General features: G+C 39.2%; 1 protein-coding gene across 1 annotated transcript; it reads left to right on the top strand.

Annotated features, from left to right (window-relative positions):
- The first annotated feature begins 658 nt into the window (after positions 1-658).
- On the top strand, positions 659-17,156 carry has2 (hyaluronan synthase 2). Its single transcript, XM_041988424.1, has 4 exons — positions 659-877; positions 13,334-13,960; positions 15,920-16,021; positions 16,166-17,156. Exons 2-4 carry the CDS (start codon positions 13,334-13,336, stop codon positions 17,093-17,095), a joined length of 1,659 nt encoding a protein of 552 aa, XP_041844358.1. The 5' UTR covers positions 659-877; the 3' UTR covers positions 17,096-17,156.
- Positions 17,157-18,699: the final 1,543 nt, after the last annotated feature.

The following is an 18,699-nucleotide window of genomic DNA, read 5'->3' on the forward strand; positions in this document are numbered from 1 at the left end:
AGCAGGGCCAGCCATTGGAAGTGACGCTCTTTCTCTGTGTCACCACCTCGGGAGTTTGAATGAGTTTGGATGAGTGAGTCTCTTTCTTACTCTGCCCCCTTACTTGCTCCTCCTTACACCCCCCAAAAACCTCCCCCTCTTATTAAAACAACACGCCAATCTGTTGTAGCCCGGTAAAAGGGGTTTGGGAGCCGCAGCAGTCATAAAGAAGGCTCCACACACACACACACACACACACGCACACACGCACATGCGTCTGGAAGGAATTAGACAGCTGAAACAGCCACTTCTGTGCGTTCTGTGTAACCTGGATGCTTGGGGAAACCAGAATACTTACCTACATGCCCCCCAAGAGAGCTAAAATACAAAGGTTCCGCCTCATATTTGATTATTTTTGTTGGAAACGTCTTTTTTTGAGTGACGCTGCCAAATCTAATGGCTTTTTTCTCCCTCTTTGTGTATTTATTTATTTTGAATTTTTTTATAACGTTAAAAACATTTTAATATAAATGAAAGTGACTGCATTTGATGGAGAAGAATATTTTTCCCCAGTTTAAATTTTATTTATGTTTTTTTTTATATGAATGATGCCAGAGTTTGTGTTTGTACAGCAAAAAGATGAACGGAGCTCCACATCTGAAGACTGACAGTTAAAAGTTAGAGGATAACCAGTTCTGGTTACTTTTGATGATCCAGCTGACCACTCATAAAGGATTTTTTTTCCTTAATTGTTCAGGACAATCTTAAGCGCATTCATGCGAGTCACCGCTGCTCAAACTTTGTTGCTACTTTTTCTCTCTGTGGACCGGTACCAGAATCTCCGGAGTTAACCGCATCACATCTGGTGGAAGAGCGACCGGACAGCAGCTGCTTCAAGGTAGGCAGCGGGTGATCAGACCCGGTGACCCAGCAGCGGAGCCCGCTGACAGTCAAAAATGTCAAATAATAATTTTGTACTTACTAATGCTGTTACATAATACGTCCATTCATTTGCTTTAAGCCACTTTTAAATAGTCTAATCAGGTCTAGGCTATAATATATTAGAACAAACATAGTTAATGATGCTGAAAATGATACTTTCGGAGTTTTTTCCTTTCATCCGCCGCAACAAGTAGTCCGTGAAGCGCTTAATAACTTTCTTCATTTCTATTATTCAGAAGCTGCTGTATTTAAAATATAACTAATAAGATGAATAAACGGGTTTGTTTTTCTTATTTGGCTGCTTGTTGCGCTGATATACGTGGAAATATGTCAGACAGATTAAGTTTTGCTCATATGAAATTAAGTATAAGAACCAAAGGTGTTGGAATGAAATAAATTAATAAGTCATGCGCTATTCTCTGAGATTTTTCTAAGCCAATGAGAAGGCTGGATTAAGATACGTTCAGCGTGCCTTGATGTAGGAGCGGGTAATATGATGCAGCATACAGACTACCAATTGTGTGAATGCTGCATAAGATTCGTGTTTTTTATACCAACTTAGTAAATATTGATCAAAGTGTTATTTGGGTCAAGGTGGCTAGCTTTTACCTCACTAATATGTTCGGTGATTCATCCAGTTTAAAATTTCGACTAAACCTTTATCTAAAGCTAATAGCAGCCGCAAACACACATCATGCACATCTATGTAAAACATATTGCTCTGCTTTGACTTATTCTCATCCTCTTCCCACCTACTGTGACTTCCCCGTCTGCAGACAGCCACTGTTGGCTCAGACACTGTATAACCCACACAAGGAATGCCCATCTGTGTGTTGGATGTGTAAGAATTCCTGACATTTATTGACGATGCACAAAAAAGTTTCCATCCTACACATGGAATCTACTTCCTACTGACCTAGGTTATTTTTTATGTATTTTTAAACTCAAGCAATGCAAGTAAAACCATAACAGTGTCCACCTGTAATGAGTACTTTCCCCAAATTCAATGGAAATTTTTATATGAAGCAAAAGCATTTTTCATATGAAGCTGTTCATCCGTCTACAAGGAATCTCTTTAAAGAAATGTCCCCTGCATTGTGCCTTTATAGTAAAATCAGCATCTTGCCTTCTTGTTTGTAATGTACATGTTAACAAAACAGATGCACACCAGATTCTCTCTACATAATCAGTGCATGTGCAAACTTTCTGTCTTTGTGATTGCAACCAACCTAATACAAACTAGTCTTAATCTCAACTCTCCAAGGGTTCCTCTGCTGAGTGCACAGTAATCTCACTCAGATGCTTCATGGTGTAACATTCAGTATCAAATTTGATTTTCTTTTCTATCTGATGTTTAGCAAAATGGTTTGTCAGTTAAAGTAATAGATGTCTGCCTTAGCAAGTATTGTTAAAAAGTGAAGAAAAGTATCATTTTTGCTGCCTAACACAGTTGTAATGTACTGCAGACTCATCAATACCCTTCCACATGGAGCACTCAGCAGTTTACTACTTAGCACAGGAAGGCATTCCATGGCTGGCCTCCATTAGGGCTCACAACAAGTCTCACGTGCCATTTCTGCTCTCAGCAAGGGTCTTACAGTGTATAGGGCCTTGGGGCGTCAGGCTGGCAGGGAATAACTATTGAAGCTAGAAGAAAGTGCTTAAGTGTAGCTCCTCCCTATAACACAACACCACCACCTACCTGACGTATTCTGCCATCGTTTTTTCCAGGTTCCCTTGGTAAAGTAACAGTCGAGCAGAACAGCAGCCAGCCAGTAAAAGTGAAACTTTGGATGTCAGTGAGAGTTGGAGTTACTTTCCCACTACGTCATACTAAGCTACACAGAAGATCTCAGGGAGACTTGGTGCCATTACACACGCAGAAATTTCACAAGAACATAAAGCTGAAAAGAGTAATCTGTGTTTGAGGAGCTGCTTATCACATAATTTTGGGTTAAATTTTAAATCAGAAATTTAAAATCTGCATCCAAGTCTCTTCTTGTCTCTCTTCTGTGGTCCTTCCAACCATCTCTTCCTTCATATTCATTCATTCATATCATTCATTTATCATCACTGGTATCATTTTTAGGCAGTTAGTGCTGTTAACAGAGTGCTATGAATAGTTTTCTATCATGTAGGAGGAAGCCATTTATTTTAGAGCACTGCTGATAACAGCTTGTTGGCAGGCACATAAAGTGTTGGATCTGATGATACAGAGAGAAAATCTGGATCTGTTTGTGGTAAACATGGCTTTTAGATGAAACCCCGGCAGAAATTATCTTCTTTCAAATTTCAGGAGTTAAAAAATACCTTTTATCCTATATCAGATGGCGAGCAGGAATGAAAGGCAAACAGCTGGCCACATGAAGCAATGACTGTAGAGGGAAGGATTTTTGGCTGTGCCACATCCGAACATCTGCCTTCTTGGAGTCTGCTACAGTGGCGTAACTCTGGTGCCTCAGTTGGCAGTAAACTAAGCCAAGTCCACCAAGTCAGGCACTGAGTCTCTTGTCCCCTCATGCTTTTGGCATGTGTTTCCTCACTTGCATTCATTCAGTCAAGCCCTTCCTGCTTTTTTCCTCTTCTTGCCTTTCTGCTACAGGTATGAGTCAAATCGCTCTTTGGGTCACTTCCATAACATGGGTTGGCTTTTCTCTTTTTTTTTTTTTTTTTTTTTTGCTTTGATGTTTCGTTGTAGTATCAGATACTTTGATTAAGAAGATTTCTGCAAGATGGACCGTCCTGCACACACACCGGTACACACAGATGTTCCACCTCAGGGCACGGGTGGAATATCCGTGTGAATTACTAATCTAAGAGGACAGTATTCAAACTGTGCGCAGACTTACATGTGGCTCTTTTTTACTCCTCTGCTCTCAATAATGTCAAACCTAACTCAGAGCTAAGCACAAACACACACTGCAACAACCAGCCTGCACAAGACAGGGCTGATAAGTAGCTGTCCCGCCCACAGCTAGGAACACTATCACTGAAGTAGAGAACTGCTGAGTTGAGGAAAGCCTTACTTTGTAATGGAGCAAGACATGCCAAAATAGCAAACAAGACAGTTTGGCTTCAGAAGCAAGAACTGAATCACCGCAGTGTTTTGCTGAATCACTGACTGAAGCTTCCTCGTCCACCTTTATTGTTGAGGTGAGAAGAAGGAGACAACAATGAAACCATTAACTGGAGAGTTGTGCAAACTGAATATTATAAACTGCTTCTTTACCAGTTACTGCCTCATCAGTCCTGATTGTAAGGGCATGCAGACAATGGAGGCCAAAGAAAAAGGAACAAGGATGTGTCAAAAGCAAAACCCTTGTAAAGTTGTACCACCGTATTCTTCCCTGTTGCAGTTCTATCCACCCTATTTACATCATGTAAGTCGTTGTGCATTGTAGCTCCGTGGGTGGTGTTATCATTTAGTTCTGGCTTTTATAATGACAAAGCTCCCACAACAACAGCACACTGTGACCACAGAAGGAGGGTTTATGAATGGGAGGAGGATAGAAGAGGATGAGGAGGAGGAAAGGGAGGGGTAAGGGGGAATCAGTCACTGTCTGGCTCTGGCTTTAGAGCTACTCGACTTTTCAGTTCATTCACAGAATCTTATTCATACTGAAGCAATCTGCGTAGAAAGGGCAGCGTTTACTAAACTGAACAGGTTATGGGCAGTTAAACCAATCAGACATCAGATTAAACAGATCAGCTCAACTAAGCGGCTGCACAGATTTGCACAATTTCTGCTATGGTTCAGTAGGTTAATGGTTGCCAGATTTGCTGACAATAGTGTGGGGATTTGGTTGAGTTTAGGCTGAGAATCACCTGATTTAGCCATGTTTGGACAGACGGTGGACTGTCTAGGATGACATGCATTTCCAACTCAGTTACATTGATGCTACATTGCATTGGTTCTCTAACTGTTTTCAACATTGTAAGCCCTGTAAAATGATTTTTCAGCCAAATACCTGCTAAATCAGGGGTGTTGATTTAGATTTTAGTCAAGCAGCCACATTCAGACCCTGATCTCCAGTGGGCCAGACAAGTAAAATAACAGCACAGTAACTTATAAATAATGAAAACTCCACATTTTTCCATTTGTTTTAATGCAAACAAGTAAAATTATCAGGATGTTTACATTCAACGAACCACCTGGATAAAGATAAGTTCAGTTTTATCAATATTTTACACACTTACATTATTTTATTTTATTTATTTAATTTTATATTTCTATGTTATACATTTTATATATAAAAGTATAAAATATAATGTATATTTTGAATAGAAAAAATATTTAAATTTATCAAATAAATTTGAGGAAGTTCTAAAATACATATTTTAACTGCATGCATATATGCATTTTAGCTTCAAATATACTTCAAATAGTCTTTTAAATTTATTATATATATTTGATTTCTACTTTAATTTCTATCTAAAAATGTTTCACTTATTTGTTTTACATATTTACATTCATTACAACTTCCACATCACAGTGGAGCAACAAAATCACAAAGCCTTTAATCACAGATATCTTGAACATAAAAATCCAGTATTTCACATTTTTTCACATATGAGTAACTTTTCCAGACCTAGAAGTTATTTTAAAAGTACATGCATTTACATTTCCACACGTGTGTAGTAATCCTGACCATCTGAACTGACTCACCTCATCAGACAAAATGAAGTCAGATCTATTAAGTAAGAAAGATAGGAAAGAAATAACAAGTTACTCCACTTCTTTATTTTATCAAGTACACCCTGGAGTGTCTCTAAAGAATACGTGTAACCCCATTTGAGATACACTGCAATATTGGCTGTTGCAGTGAAAATTGTCATACAATCAGCAGGCCTTGGTTGTATTTCTGTTTTAGTTGTTTCGGATTTCTGTTTTTAGTTGGTTATGTTTAGTATGTCTGTGTTTCGAGACATACACATTGGCTTCTGTTGTTCTTTGCTAGAGCCTTTTTTCCCCGATGATCATCCCTCATGGTCCTTGTTATCGTTAGTCTACTTCTGAGTCTTGATTTTTTTGCCTTTTCTAGTCTTTTGATACTCCTTTAGTTATCCTATCTGTGTAGTACATTTTGTTGTTTTCTTCATCATCAATTCTTGCATCCTCCTGCCTAGTCCTTCATTTGGGTCCTGCTCCACTGCCACACCTTTGACTGAAATGAACTCTCAGAAGCTGCACAATGACTCTTTTCCATTCAAACTATTATCTGTACTACTTGATAACATATACCTTGGCTACTCAGTTCAGTCCCACGACTGCTGCAGTCCTGCAGGTTGTCAGTGTGTCTGTGCTCCATCACAAATAAACCTCAGATGAAATGGATCCATCAGCATACAAAGTTCTGCACAATGACTCATTAATCTGAGTCAGGTGTGTTGGAGCAGGGACACATGAAAAGGTTTTAGGACTGCAGCCCATGTAGGACTGAATTGAGTAGCCCTGACATATACTTTCAAATATGTCATTATCACTATTATGCACCATTATCACTGTGTGGCAATATTCACACGTGCCATCTCTATACAATTTACTTCATTACAATGAACACTTTTGCTACTGTAGGCTTGAACTCTATAAGCAGAATCAAGGTTAATACATGGCATTTCTCTATCAACTCCAATGCATTAGATGGCCATTACAAGACCCATCCGGCACGCTTTACAGACCTTTCATTTCTATGCATCACTTTCATGAGTTCTCAATTTTCTGCTTAAATCATGCTGCCTTAATAATAGAGTTAAGAGTTAAAAATAAATGGTTAGGATTATAAATGTATACATCAGTAGGCCGTTCTCACATGATTTCTCACCCTGAAAACACATTTTATCAAAAGACCGGGCTGCAATTTTAGCATCAAGACTCTGACCAGCCTATTTGGACCACTGCTGAGCTGCCATTTTGATCATACCTGGGCCAACTTATTTCCTTATTTCTACTAGATTTGAACTATGGCTTTTGCCTTTTCAAGGTTTTTGGTCGCCTGAGGTTGCTAGCATGCATAAGAGAAAGCAGCTTATTAAAGTAGACGGCCTGTAGCGATCCAGCCTTGAGTGTGTGGTGTGGTGTGTGTGTGTAGCCCAAGACAGCAGCAAACTTTCAAATCTTTCCTAAGCTGCCCCCTTTCCTCTTCCTTGTCATCTGCTCAGGAAAACATGAGCCTTCCCTGCATCCTGCTACAACCATCATGAGGGCCATATCCACATTTCATGCTTTTTAAGTGCACCCTGGCCCTTTTGAAGCCCTGCCCAACCTAGATACAGAGACACACTGACAACTTAGTGTTCTCATCAGATTACAACATGATGTTCCTGTTCCAGGCATTTTTTTTTTCTTTTCTTTTTTTTTTTTTTTTTTTTTTTTTTTTGCATGTGTACTTTTAGATGTTTGAGAAACAGGATGAGCATGAGATTTCAAACACATGTACAGCCGTGACTGGTCTGACTTTCTAACACTGTTGCACTGATAATATAAACTTGTGAAATATTTATTATGTGGATCAGAAAATTTTCGGAATATTGAAATGATCAGGCATAGCATTCAGGAACAAAGTGTCCCTGCTTAAAGCTCACAACCCAGAAGTTTGATTTGTGAAAAGCAGTCATCTGGCCAGAGTCGCTGATTTGTGAATCTTACAGCTCCTGCCGGTGACTGCTGAGTCACATGAACATAAAGATACAAGCTTTATGTTATCTCAGCTTCACAGAGACCAGTGAGCTGTCTTTTCTGGCTCTGCTTCAGATTTACACTGTCTAGAATATACAGCAACGACACACACACACACACATTTACTTCCATACACATCTCATATGCACTGTATAAAAACACGCATCTAGAGTCTGGAAAGTCTTGTTATATTTTACGTTCCATCACAGGCCGTGAACTGGAACCCTGCTGAAAGGGTTTCCACAGCTCTCATGTGAGTTCAGTCAAACCATCTCCTCCACACACTCACACACCTATACACACACACATCTTCCACTGGACATGTACATACAATAGCCAATGCATAGACATTACTCACGGCCTTCACATTAGCCCAACAACGATTCGCTGTTATGTAACATGTGGTACATGAGGTTTAAAAGCATATGGTGATTCTCTTGTCTACACTAAACCACTTATCATACTCAAGGAGCAGAATTAGTCTTTTATTTTACCAGACACAAGGAAAACTATTATGTTCAATCTAAGATGTCAGTGGTAAACTCTTGACAGACACAATTGCACACATGAATTTTAGTTGTTTGATAACTGGCACTTTTATCATTTTTAAACTTTAGTCTGTTCTGTTTGAACTGGTTAAAGGTGTGGATTTTTATAGAAGGGAGTACCAGAGCCAGTACCCTGCACTGAGATGTATTTGAAAGAGTGATAGCTTCCTCTAATTGGTGTTATGTGTTGGTGGAGGTTAGGACCCAAGCGCAGGCAAAATGAGGCAGGATGCAGAACGGTGCTGGTGAAAAGGTTTATTTGGAAAACTCAGAAACAGGGAACCGTACAATACAGAGATGAACCACAAGGATCTGATAAGGAGCAACTGAAAACCCAGGACTTAAATACACAGACTGACCAATTAAACACAGGTGACGTCCATGAGCAGTCAGACAAGGTGCACTAATGAACGGAAATCAAAGAAACACAAAACTAAGCCCTGAACACCAAAAACCAAGAACAAAAACTAGAAACATGAACAAAACTAAACACATAAAGTCAGACCAGAAACCTTAAACCATGATAATCAGGACAGTCATTTTATTTCAAAGATTTTAGAGCTGGATAGCTGAGAATCTACTTATTTTTAAGATGTTCATCATGGCTGCATCGTGTATTTTGTGTTTATTTAGTGTTGTTTGTGCACGTCCTAAAAAATTAACTTTAAACATTTGCAAGCCAGTAACCAGTAGGGGCAGTGTAGGGGCCAAGGTGACGATGTATGGTCACAGGGTTAACAGTGAGAAAAATGACAGAAAACAAAACATGATGTACTTGGTTTAGGACTTTATATACCATCAATAATATCACCTCTATATTGTTTTTCTCCTATGGTCTTAATTTAAACCAGTTGCTGACATCTTCTGTTGATGGCATGTTCATTATTTTGTTTACACTCTACAAATTTGACATCTCTATCTGGTCTGAGTTCTCTGAAGTGCCCCCTAGTGGAATCCTCCATTAACAAAAGTACTTCACAAGCAAGTACATGAACAATTACATAGCAAGTATAATCTTGGCCTTACAGTTACTATTTTTGTTTGTGCAGCATTTTTTTCATTGCTGTGAAAATGTGAGTAGTTGATGGTAATGTCACCTGGCACAAAAATTGTTCATGTTCCCCAGAAGATGAACTGACAATGCACCTTCTAACCTTGATGAAGCCCTAATGTTCCTCTTAGATAAGGAGTAGGTAAAAAAAATTAAATAGTAAACTGTGAAATGGCAACATATGCCAGGGCTCTTGCTTTCTGTCAGGCAGCATTTACATAACATGACAGGAATCATAATCTAAGATTAGTAAAATATGTCTTAACAGATATTGTTAAATATGCATTTTGGTTCTAACTCTAACAATGAACTTGAACTCCTTAACTATGTGTAGTTAAGAACATAGTAGAAAAATAACCATCATTAGCTGAGGGGATAAATGTCCTTCCACAGTAAATAAAACAGATGAATACAATGATGTGCTAGCAAATCAAAACTTGGGATTCATCTCTGAGGGGAACAGAATAAGAAATATATTGTAGCTACACAATTTTATTATGCATTATGAAATTGCTACATTCATAGTTGTTGACCATTGCAGCTTTTTCATGTTCTGTCTTAAGATCACATTGTCAATCATCCAGTAATAAATAAATAAATAAATAAAAGACAGCAAAAACTAAAAGGGTTCAAAGATTTCTTTGTGAGTTAAAACTTATTTCATTTAGTGCCATTTCAAATTTTTCCTCTGGATATTAACACACACACACACACACACACACACACACACACACACACACACACACACATCCACCAGCCTGTTCAGTGCCGGCGAGCTGTTGGTACGAGGTAAGCTCAGAGTTGTGTTCATCTGTGTTTAGCTGCACAATCCCATCAGCTTAAGTTGTCTTTTATGTTTGGTGCTCATCAACAAATATTAGTATGTTAGCTTGTTGATTCAGACAACAGCAGATCTTCAATATTTTGTTCCGTTTAAGGATTTACTGGCGTTTTGAACTGTATTCGACTTTCATTCATTCATTCGTTTTCTAACTGTCCATCTGTTGGGGATCCATGCAAACCGTTAACATTTTGTAATGTTATTTCTAAGAAGGAATCATGGGGAGTTTCACTCAAGAGACAGAAAATAACGTCAGAGTGAGACTGCTTAAACATTCAACCCAAGGTCATCATAGAGGTGGACACACACACTTACACGCGCAGAACAAAGATGGAGATGGTGATTGGGATCTATCTCTTACGTGTGCCGAGAGATGAAAACAAACAGAAAGCTGGGGTGACATCATCAACACGTGTTAATGACACTCTTAACTTACACAGATCCATGTCATCCACTGACACGCAAAGATTTGCAGATACATCACTCAAAGTGACATCACTAGCCATATGCTGATGACACCTCCACTGTCACGAAATCTGCTCCCATTAGAAGTTTTATCTCTTGGGGAGTGGGGCCAAGTTTGAAGAAGCATTATGACTGATGGAGTCTGTAGTTAATCTATCTGTAGTCTGAGCTAATTGTTAGTTTAAACTTTGTGATGCATCACACACCCAAAATGGAAGATGCCACTGAGAACAAGATAACTTAACATCTACTGAGTTGAGCAGAGAACAAGATGTTACATGTTTTGGTGACATGTGTATTCCTCAACGACGCCTTCTGCTGACTATTTTTTAATTAGAAATATTTTATTGTGTTACCAAAACAGGAAAATTGTCTTTAGTTTCACCAGTGACAAAGCTACATAAAAGCAAATAAAACCATCTACATACAACCTGTATTCTAATGTTCCAACTTACTGTAGTTACTACAGTAACTGCGTTGGGGATAAAAGAATACTTGCACACCTTTTTCTTTGCCATGGGTACTCTGTAGTGCTGCCCTGAGGGGAGTAGCACAAACTCCTAATGCAAGGGGTGTGTGTTATCTGTGATTATTGAAAGAGCTTTCCTCTGACCTTCATAGCTGTGAAGTTCATCTAAAGTCTTTTACTAGCTGCCGACTATCTTTCCCTGTTCAGTTAGTTAGATATTTAAAACATTTGACTATCTCCACAGTCTGGTCACACAGTGAGGAGAGGGGGGCTGTTGGATTTTAAATGAACTCTTTTGTTTTTACCAGCAAAGAGAAACCTTTGCTCCATTATGGAGTCAGAAGCAACATAATTGAAGCAATGGCCATTATAGTAAAATAAGCTTACTAATGTCATATCATCTGCATATTTAAAAACATTGACATTTAATTTAATGTATAAACTGAAAATAAAAGTGATAAGACACAGCCTTGAGGCGCTCCTGAAACTACTTCCCCGGAAAGAACATCTTTTACTCGGACTCTCTTGGGATGATCAAAAATAATAATAATAATAAAGATCTAAATATCAGTGTATCAAGCTTCCTATTACCTCCAAGCCTAAAAGCAAATGAAGAAGTTCATGAATCTGCATGGAATTAAAAGCTTAACCAAAATAATTTGTAGAGTTCTTTCAAGTCATTGAAGATGGGGTGATGGAGTTTATTCTCCACTACGTTATGTAGCTGTAAACCTGTATACACCCATGCACAACTCAGTTAAAAGTGTGAATTCTGACTCTTTTTGCAGTAGTGCATTAAGCATTTTAATATGAATGTATGTGTGTATGAATGTGCATGTGTGTCAGGGGTCTTGTAAATTTGTGGCTGACGTTAAGAGTCTATGTGCCAGACGGGGCCTGCTGTAACTAGTTGTGTTCTACTCATCCAACGATCAAATTAACTATCCTTTACGTCTGTGCCAATGGGTGTGAGTGTGTGCGCATATTCGTCTCTGTTAGGCTGCATTCTCTGCTCTTGCTAATCACTTAGAGTCTGTTGTTTTGTTTTTCATCCATGCTAATTTCAGTCAGCCCTTTGCCTCTTTTTCTCCTGGCTTTCTGCTGTACTTTCTCTATCGATCCTCTTTTTCTCTCTGTTTATTACTCTTCCCCTCCCTCCATCTGTCTTGTGTGTTTAGGTGTGGTGTGAAGAACTCTTACTAAATCATAAACAACACTTGGCTTTGTGTACAATCCTTTTGATGACCTTTTTTGTCATGACAACATGCATAACTTACGTGATATTGTAAATCTGATCTAATAAAATGTAGTTTGCATCTGAAAAATACATGCCTCCAAATATCTTTGAATGCCCTCCAAATTGCATCAATGCAACTGAAAACAGCTCATACAGCATAAGCATATACGTGCAGCATTAGAGTCTTCTTCTTCTTCCCATGGAGATATAAACAGATGACATCACAGGGTGGTCCGCTTTGCGCTGAGCTGAGCAACGCTGAGTGGGTCTCCGCTGGTCTGCCAAACAGATGGCGGTAGCAGCATAATGAAGGCTGGAAACAAACTTCAGGAGTCTGAGTTGAAGATTTTGTGCAGCAGGGCCCAGGAAGGCTCATGAAAGCTTGCTGTTCAGAGAGCAAAGCAGTCTTCTCGGTGCTGTCATAAAAACAAAGAGAACAGTCTTTCATAGATCCTTCTAGGTTTGGTTATATGTACAGATAGACTTTAAGAAGTAATTGTGTTTATTTCACAGATTTAACAGGTGAATTTTTTTTTTTTTCTCCAAAGGTTTAAGCATACTTGGAACTAGCCAGGTTAGCAGGGGCAGCCAGCCTATTAGTTAACTGAGTCAGAAAATCATGTAATGTGTGTCCACCCACACTTAAAGAAAGTTGGAACAATCAGCTACTCACAACTGTCGACATTTAAATAGGATTTTAGGAAGGGGTAGAAAAAGGTGACAAGGAAAAATGGGGTGAAAAGATAAAACTATTTCTTTACTGGAGCTTGTCTATATCACAGAACAGTATGCTGGAACATATTGGATACTTGACAAAATATCTATGAAAGGCCTCAGGTCTAAAACACAATGACACTGGATAAAACATACCATTCATTTGATCAATTATTTTCCATACGTGGGGGATGGAGGTCCAATTAGGCGAGAGGTAGGGTACATCTTGTACTTGGGATCAAAACATAACAACACACCTCTATAACATATTTTAAATGTTTAAGGTAGACAATAAAGGAAACTGCACTGCACTTCAAAAACTGAAATTTTCCAAAAGTTTCACCATTTGTTCATTTATTGCAACATTTTTCAGTGTTGTCACTAAATATAACCGTTTCCTTCTATCCATAGATGAAGTGTCAGAGAGTCCTGACTTACCTGAGGATATTTGGGACCACTATGTTCGGCGTGTCCCTTCTGGTGGGCATCTCCACTGCCTACATCATGGGCTATCAGTTCTTCACCACAGCCCACAATCACCTATCCTTTGGCTTGTATGGCGCCATCTTGGTCATCCACCTCATCATCCAGAGCCTCTTTGCACTCTTAGAACACCGGAACATGCGGCGCTCCTTAGAGACGCCCATCAAACTGAATAAATCCTTGGCACTGTGCATTGCAGCGTATCAAGAGGACCCAAACTACCTGAGAAAATGCCTGGTGTCAGTGAAGAGGCTGACATATCCCGGGATCAAGGTGATCATGGTGATTGACGGGAACTCAGACGATGACTTGTACATGATGGAGATTTTCAAAGAGGTCATGGGATGGGACAAAGCGGCCACATATGTGTGGCGAAATAATTATCATAACAGAGGCCCCGAGGAGACTGATGAGGGCTATGCTGAGAGCCAGCAGCACGTCTCAAGAATTGTACTCAACAACAAATGTGTGTGCATCATGCAGAAGTGGGGGGGAAAGAGAGAGGTCATGTATACGGCCTTCAAAGCACTGGGGAGGAGCGTGGACTATGTGCAGGTAAGGCTGAAGAAATAAGAATCAGTTAATGGGACTAATGAGGAAATGTATTTCCTTTTTTTTCTTCTCCAAATGCATTTAATGCAAATACAAGCACATGCAAGACAAGAAGAGCTGATATTTGGTTGGAGGTCATACAGAATTAAGGAAAGGACACAGTGCCAGCAATACTAAGGAAGAATCCCTCTGGATAAGCATACATTGAGCAGGTCTATGGGGGGAAAAGGAGCAGAAAGAGAGGTGGCTAGAGAGGGTAAAAAGGGGGGCTGTGCCAAGCCAAATATGAAGCCCACAAAGAGCCCTTTGTGTTGCTTTAAGGAAGACGGTGGCTGGCTGCATCGTGTTGGGAAGTGTAGCGTGAAGAAGGGCAGCAGTAGCTGATGTCTAAGTGTAATAACAGATCTGTTTCACAGAGCTGAGTCTTACATCACCTACATGAGTGGTTTTTGGAGTTAAAGCCCAAAATTGGGTCAAATAAAGGTGTTTGTTCATGACAGATCCAGCTGACATTGTGCATTGCTGGACTGGTGACCTCTCCACAGTTTACACTGCCTCTCACCTAGTAACAGCTGAGATACCCTCCATCCTACAAACCCTGAGCAGGATAAAGTAGGTACACTGAAAATGAATGTTTCATCGGAATAATACCAAATACACTTTCTAAGAACCTACAACCTTTATATATAATGAGGTTAAACCTTTTTTCTGTGGTGTGCTTGCCTGGCAAACACAGTCGACATTGTGTTGGTGTGGCTCCTGAAAATAAACAGTGGTTAGGAACATTAAACGCTGTGCCAAGTAGTTAATATTTCTACACAAGCTTAAGCTCCAGACTCATTTATATCCAGCAGGCAGTGATTATTTAAATAAATATAGACTGTTGTAGAAATATATATAGTATGGCAATATTTAGGATCATAGAAATAATTGGTGATAAATTCAGCAAAGCCTTAACTGTGTATGTTTAGTGCCTCATAATGGCAAACTAACAACACAATCTTAAGGTAGATTTCATTGACCAACTCATTTTGCGGACTCTGCTTGTGTTATATTTGCACAGTGCAGTATAATATACATTTTCTACTGAATCTGAATAAGAAAACCAATCCCTAGTAGTCACATGACATAGAGCTAAACATGATGCAACACTTTTTCCTGAACTCCTCTTATCAGTGCTAAATAGTAAAATAAAATCAACTTTCCAGTAATGATTTTGAGTATTAAACTGCACATTTTAAGTTCTGATACATTTAAAACCAATTAGCTAAAAATATTTAAGAACAGCAATCCAGCGTCATTACTATCATCATGCCTCATTTGTTCTTTAACATGCAAAAGAGATTGTGATCAATGGGCGTGGGATAACAGAAACCTTGTTAACGTAATAACATCAGAATGATTTCAGTGAGTCTGCAGTGAGCCACCTGCAGCTGGCTTCAGCCTGCCAGAAACCGCTTGTTCAAAAGTGATTCCAAAGGACCACACTGCAGCACTGCCAGCAGCCATGCTAGTAACCTCTAACATTTAGGAATAGGAGGGACAAAGCTGCATGCCTTTTCACTATCATCAGACTCTGCCTGTAGCGGATTCCTGTGTTAATGGGGATTTGGCTCCAAGTTTGTTTTCATCACCTGATTTTCTTGGTCAGGAAAATTACCTTTTATAGAAGTAAATGGGGAGAGTGTCTGTAAGATAGTAGGTGGCAACTAATACTGAAAGCAGTTACTCTAATCTTTGTTGCAGGGGGATTAAATACTAACCATAAAGTTGGGTTTCATTTTGACCACATGCGTTTTATTGTCTGTAAAGTTATTTTTAACTTTTTCTGTGCTTTGAAATAATGAGCCTGAGAATTATTTTAATCTAGCATCTTTATGTCTTTTGGGATGCTGTGTGCATGATAGCACATAGTTACAGGTGACCTTTAAGAAGAGTTAACTCACTGTGGGTTTTTCTCAGGTGTGTGACTCTGACACCATGCTGGACCCAGCATCATCAGTGGAGATGGTGAAGGTTTTAGAGGAAGACCCTATGGTGGGAGGCGTTGGAGGAGATGTGCAGGTAGAGTTACAAAACTAAGATTATCAACATTTTCTTGCTGTAAGTGACACATTTTGGAAACTTGAGTATTTTTCTTTTCACATATATGCTGTATGCTTTGTTTCCAACCTAATATTTGAATTGAAATTATAAATCTTTCCATAGATCCTGAATAAATATGAGTCATGGATCTCCTTCCTGAGCAGCGTCCGGTACTGGATGGCCTTCAACATTGAGCGTGCCTGTCAGTCCTACTTCGGCTGTGTACAGTGCATCAGCGGGCCATTAGGAATGTACAGGAACTCCCTGCTGCATGAATTTCTTGAGGACTGGTACAATCAGACCTTCATGGGATCCCACTGCAGTTTTGGGGATGACCGTCATCTCACGAACAGAGTTCTCAGCCTCGGGTATGCAACCAAATACACTGCACGGTCAAAGTGCCTTACCGAGACACCGATTACATATCTGCGATGGCTCAATCAACAGACTAGATGGAGTAAATCATATTTTCGAGAGTGGCTTTACAACTCCATGTGGTTCCACAAGCATCATCTATGGATGACTTATGAAGCTGTGATTACTGGCTTCTTCCCATTTTTCCTCATCGCAACTGCGATTCAACTCTTCTACCAAGGAAGGCTCTGGAATATTTTGTTGTTTCTACTTATTGTGCAAGCAGTAGCACTGATTAAGTCATCGTTCGCCAGCTGCCTCAGAGGCAACATTGTCATGGTGTTCATGTCGTTTTACTCAGTACTGTATATGTCAAGCCTGTTGCCCGCCAAAATGTTTGCAATAGCAACGATCAACAAGTCAGGCTGGGGGACCTCTGGGAGGAAAACAGTAGTGGTGAACTTCATTGGTTTGATTCCAATATCAGTCTGGTTCACCATCCTCTTCATCGGGATTATATACACAGCAATCCAACAAACTAGAAAGCCCTTTCCTGAAACAGAAAAGATTGTTTTGATCATTGGGGCAGTCGTCTATGCCAGTTACTGGGTCATACTTTTGACACTTTATACCGTGCTCATAAACAAATGTGGGAAGAGGAGGAAGGAAACACATTATGACATGGTGCTAGACGTATGACCTACGGACAACAGGCACCAGTTACCACTGAACTTCCTTAGGTTTTTTTCACAGTGTTGTTTACAAATGTTTTTCAGATGCAGATTAGCTCTGGAGGCAAAATTGGTTGAGTTCAACCACAATGGCTAAAGAATGGGCAGTGGGTGTGACTGTGGAATTCACTATCTTGGTATTTCAGCATGCTGGCTAACTAAATTACCCAGATACCTTTAACTCAATGTGTTAAGTTGGAAATAAATTAATGTAGGCTAACTAGTTAAGTTCAGCTACTCTGATAACCAGGAGTATCATCATAGCTGGCAAAAAGAGTCCAATGCTTTGTAATATCAGCTACCTCTTACCCTTGTCATATTCACTGGGCTACCAAATGACATTAGCAATGATTTTTTAACTTACTTCATTGGGATTTAACTTGGCTAGTAACACTATTTTTTTTTTTACCTCCAGAGCATCATTGTGTCTTCAATAAATGTTTGTAGACAATAAATTAAGAGCAGTGTCAACATTTTTCCCACTAAAGGGAAGTTAAAAGACTGTTAGGATGTCTTTACTGTCAAATGACTGCACACCTTTGATGATTACATTAGTAGTGGCAATCACTGTCAAAAAAGGTCAATTTAATAAGTGTGATTGGAACCCACAATTGATTTATAGTCTGAATCTTACAAATGAGGTTGGCCACTTTAACATTAAAATGAAATGCAAAGTTCTACTAAAATAAATCTACTCTTTATTATACAACATATTCAGAATTGTCATGTTGGGGATAATGTATTAATGTGACTTCTCAGTGTTTTAATCTGTTTTTGGGAACAGCAATGAAATCCATTTACAAATCATGGGGGCTTTAAAATGAACAGCTGCTTCCTGTCTTTTGTTGCACTCATGTCTTATGGGAATGATCCAATGACCCATCATCCATTAAATCAGTGGTTCCCAAACTTTTTCTGTGGGACCCCCTTTTCATCGACAACGATAACGTCAAGGACCCCATCTCTAATCCCATTATCATATGCACCCCGAAGCTTACAAAGAAATGTACGAAGAAATGTTCCACAAAACAGTCTTTAGTTTATTGGCTGCAATTTTGTTAACTATAGTTAAAATCATGTCAGTGGCAGAAGGATTTCCTTTGCTATAGTGTGAGACATTTTAAACCAGGAAACTCTGCAAACTACTTCCTGTGAGATGAGTTTTCTATGAAACCTATGCTTTATATTGACTCTGTATACCCGACAGTAGAGTAAATTCCAAATTAAATAAACAGGCTTTTCTTTGTGTTCAGGCTTAGAAGTCCCCTAGTAGCATTGTAGCTTGTTTAGCTTTACTGTCAGATGCCAATATTTTGCAACATACAACAGTCTCTCTGCATTACCCACCATTGACCATTACCTGGTCAAGCCTTAGGCAAGATATGCCTCACTAATTTTCCATGTATCTTATTTGGTATTTTGAGTCACAACTGATCAAAAGCAGAATGTATTGTGCAGCCATGATGCCTGCAATGACATGCAGCAGCAACATAAACATTCAAGAAAGAAGTGACAAAGTAAACAATTGTCAGATTTTATTAAATTGAAAATTTAGACTGTTTCCTAAAACAA

The sequence above is a fragment of the Melanotaenia boesemani genome, chromosome 6 (assembly GCF_017639745.1).
Source record: "Melanotaenia boesemani isolate fMelBoe1 chromosome 6, fMelBoe1.pri, whole genome shotgun sequence".
NCBI lineage: Eukaryota > Metazoa > Chordata > Actinopteri > Atheriniformes > Melanotaeniidae > Melanotaenia > Melanotaenia boesemani.

Bases quoted from the DNA above. Each gene is read 5' to 3' on its own strand.
- has2 (XM_041988424.1), top strand. From the start codon at position 13,334: ATGAAGTGTCAGAGAGTCCTGACTTACCTGAGGATATTTGGGACCACT. The intron at 13,961-15,919 runs GTAAGGCTGAAG...GGTTTTTCTCAG, and splicing joins GGAGCGTGGACTATGTGCAG to GTGTGTGACTCTGACACCAT. The intron at 16,022-16,165 runs GTAGAGTTACAA...ATCTTTCCATAG, and splicing joins GCGTTGGAGGAGATGTGCAG to ATCCTGAATAAATATGAGTC.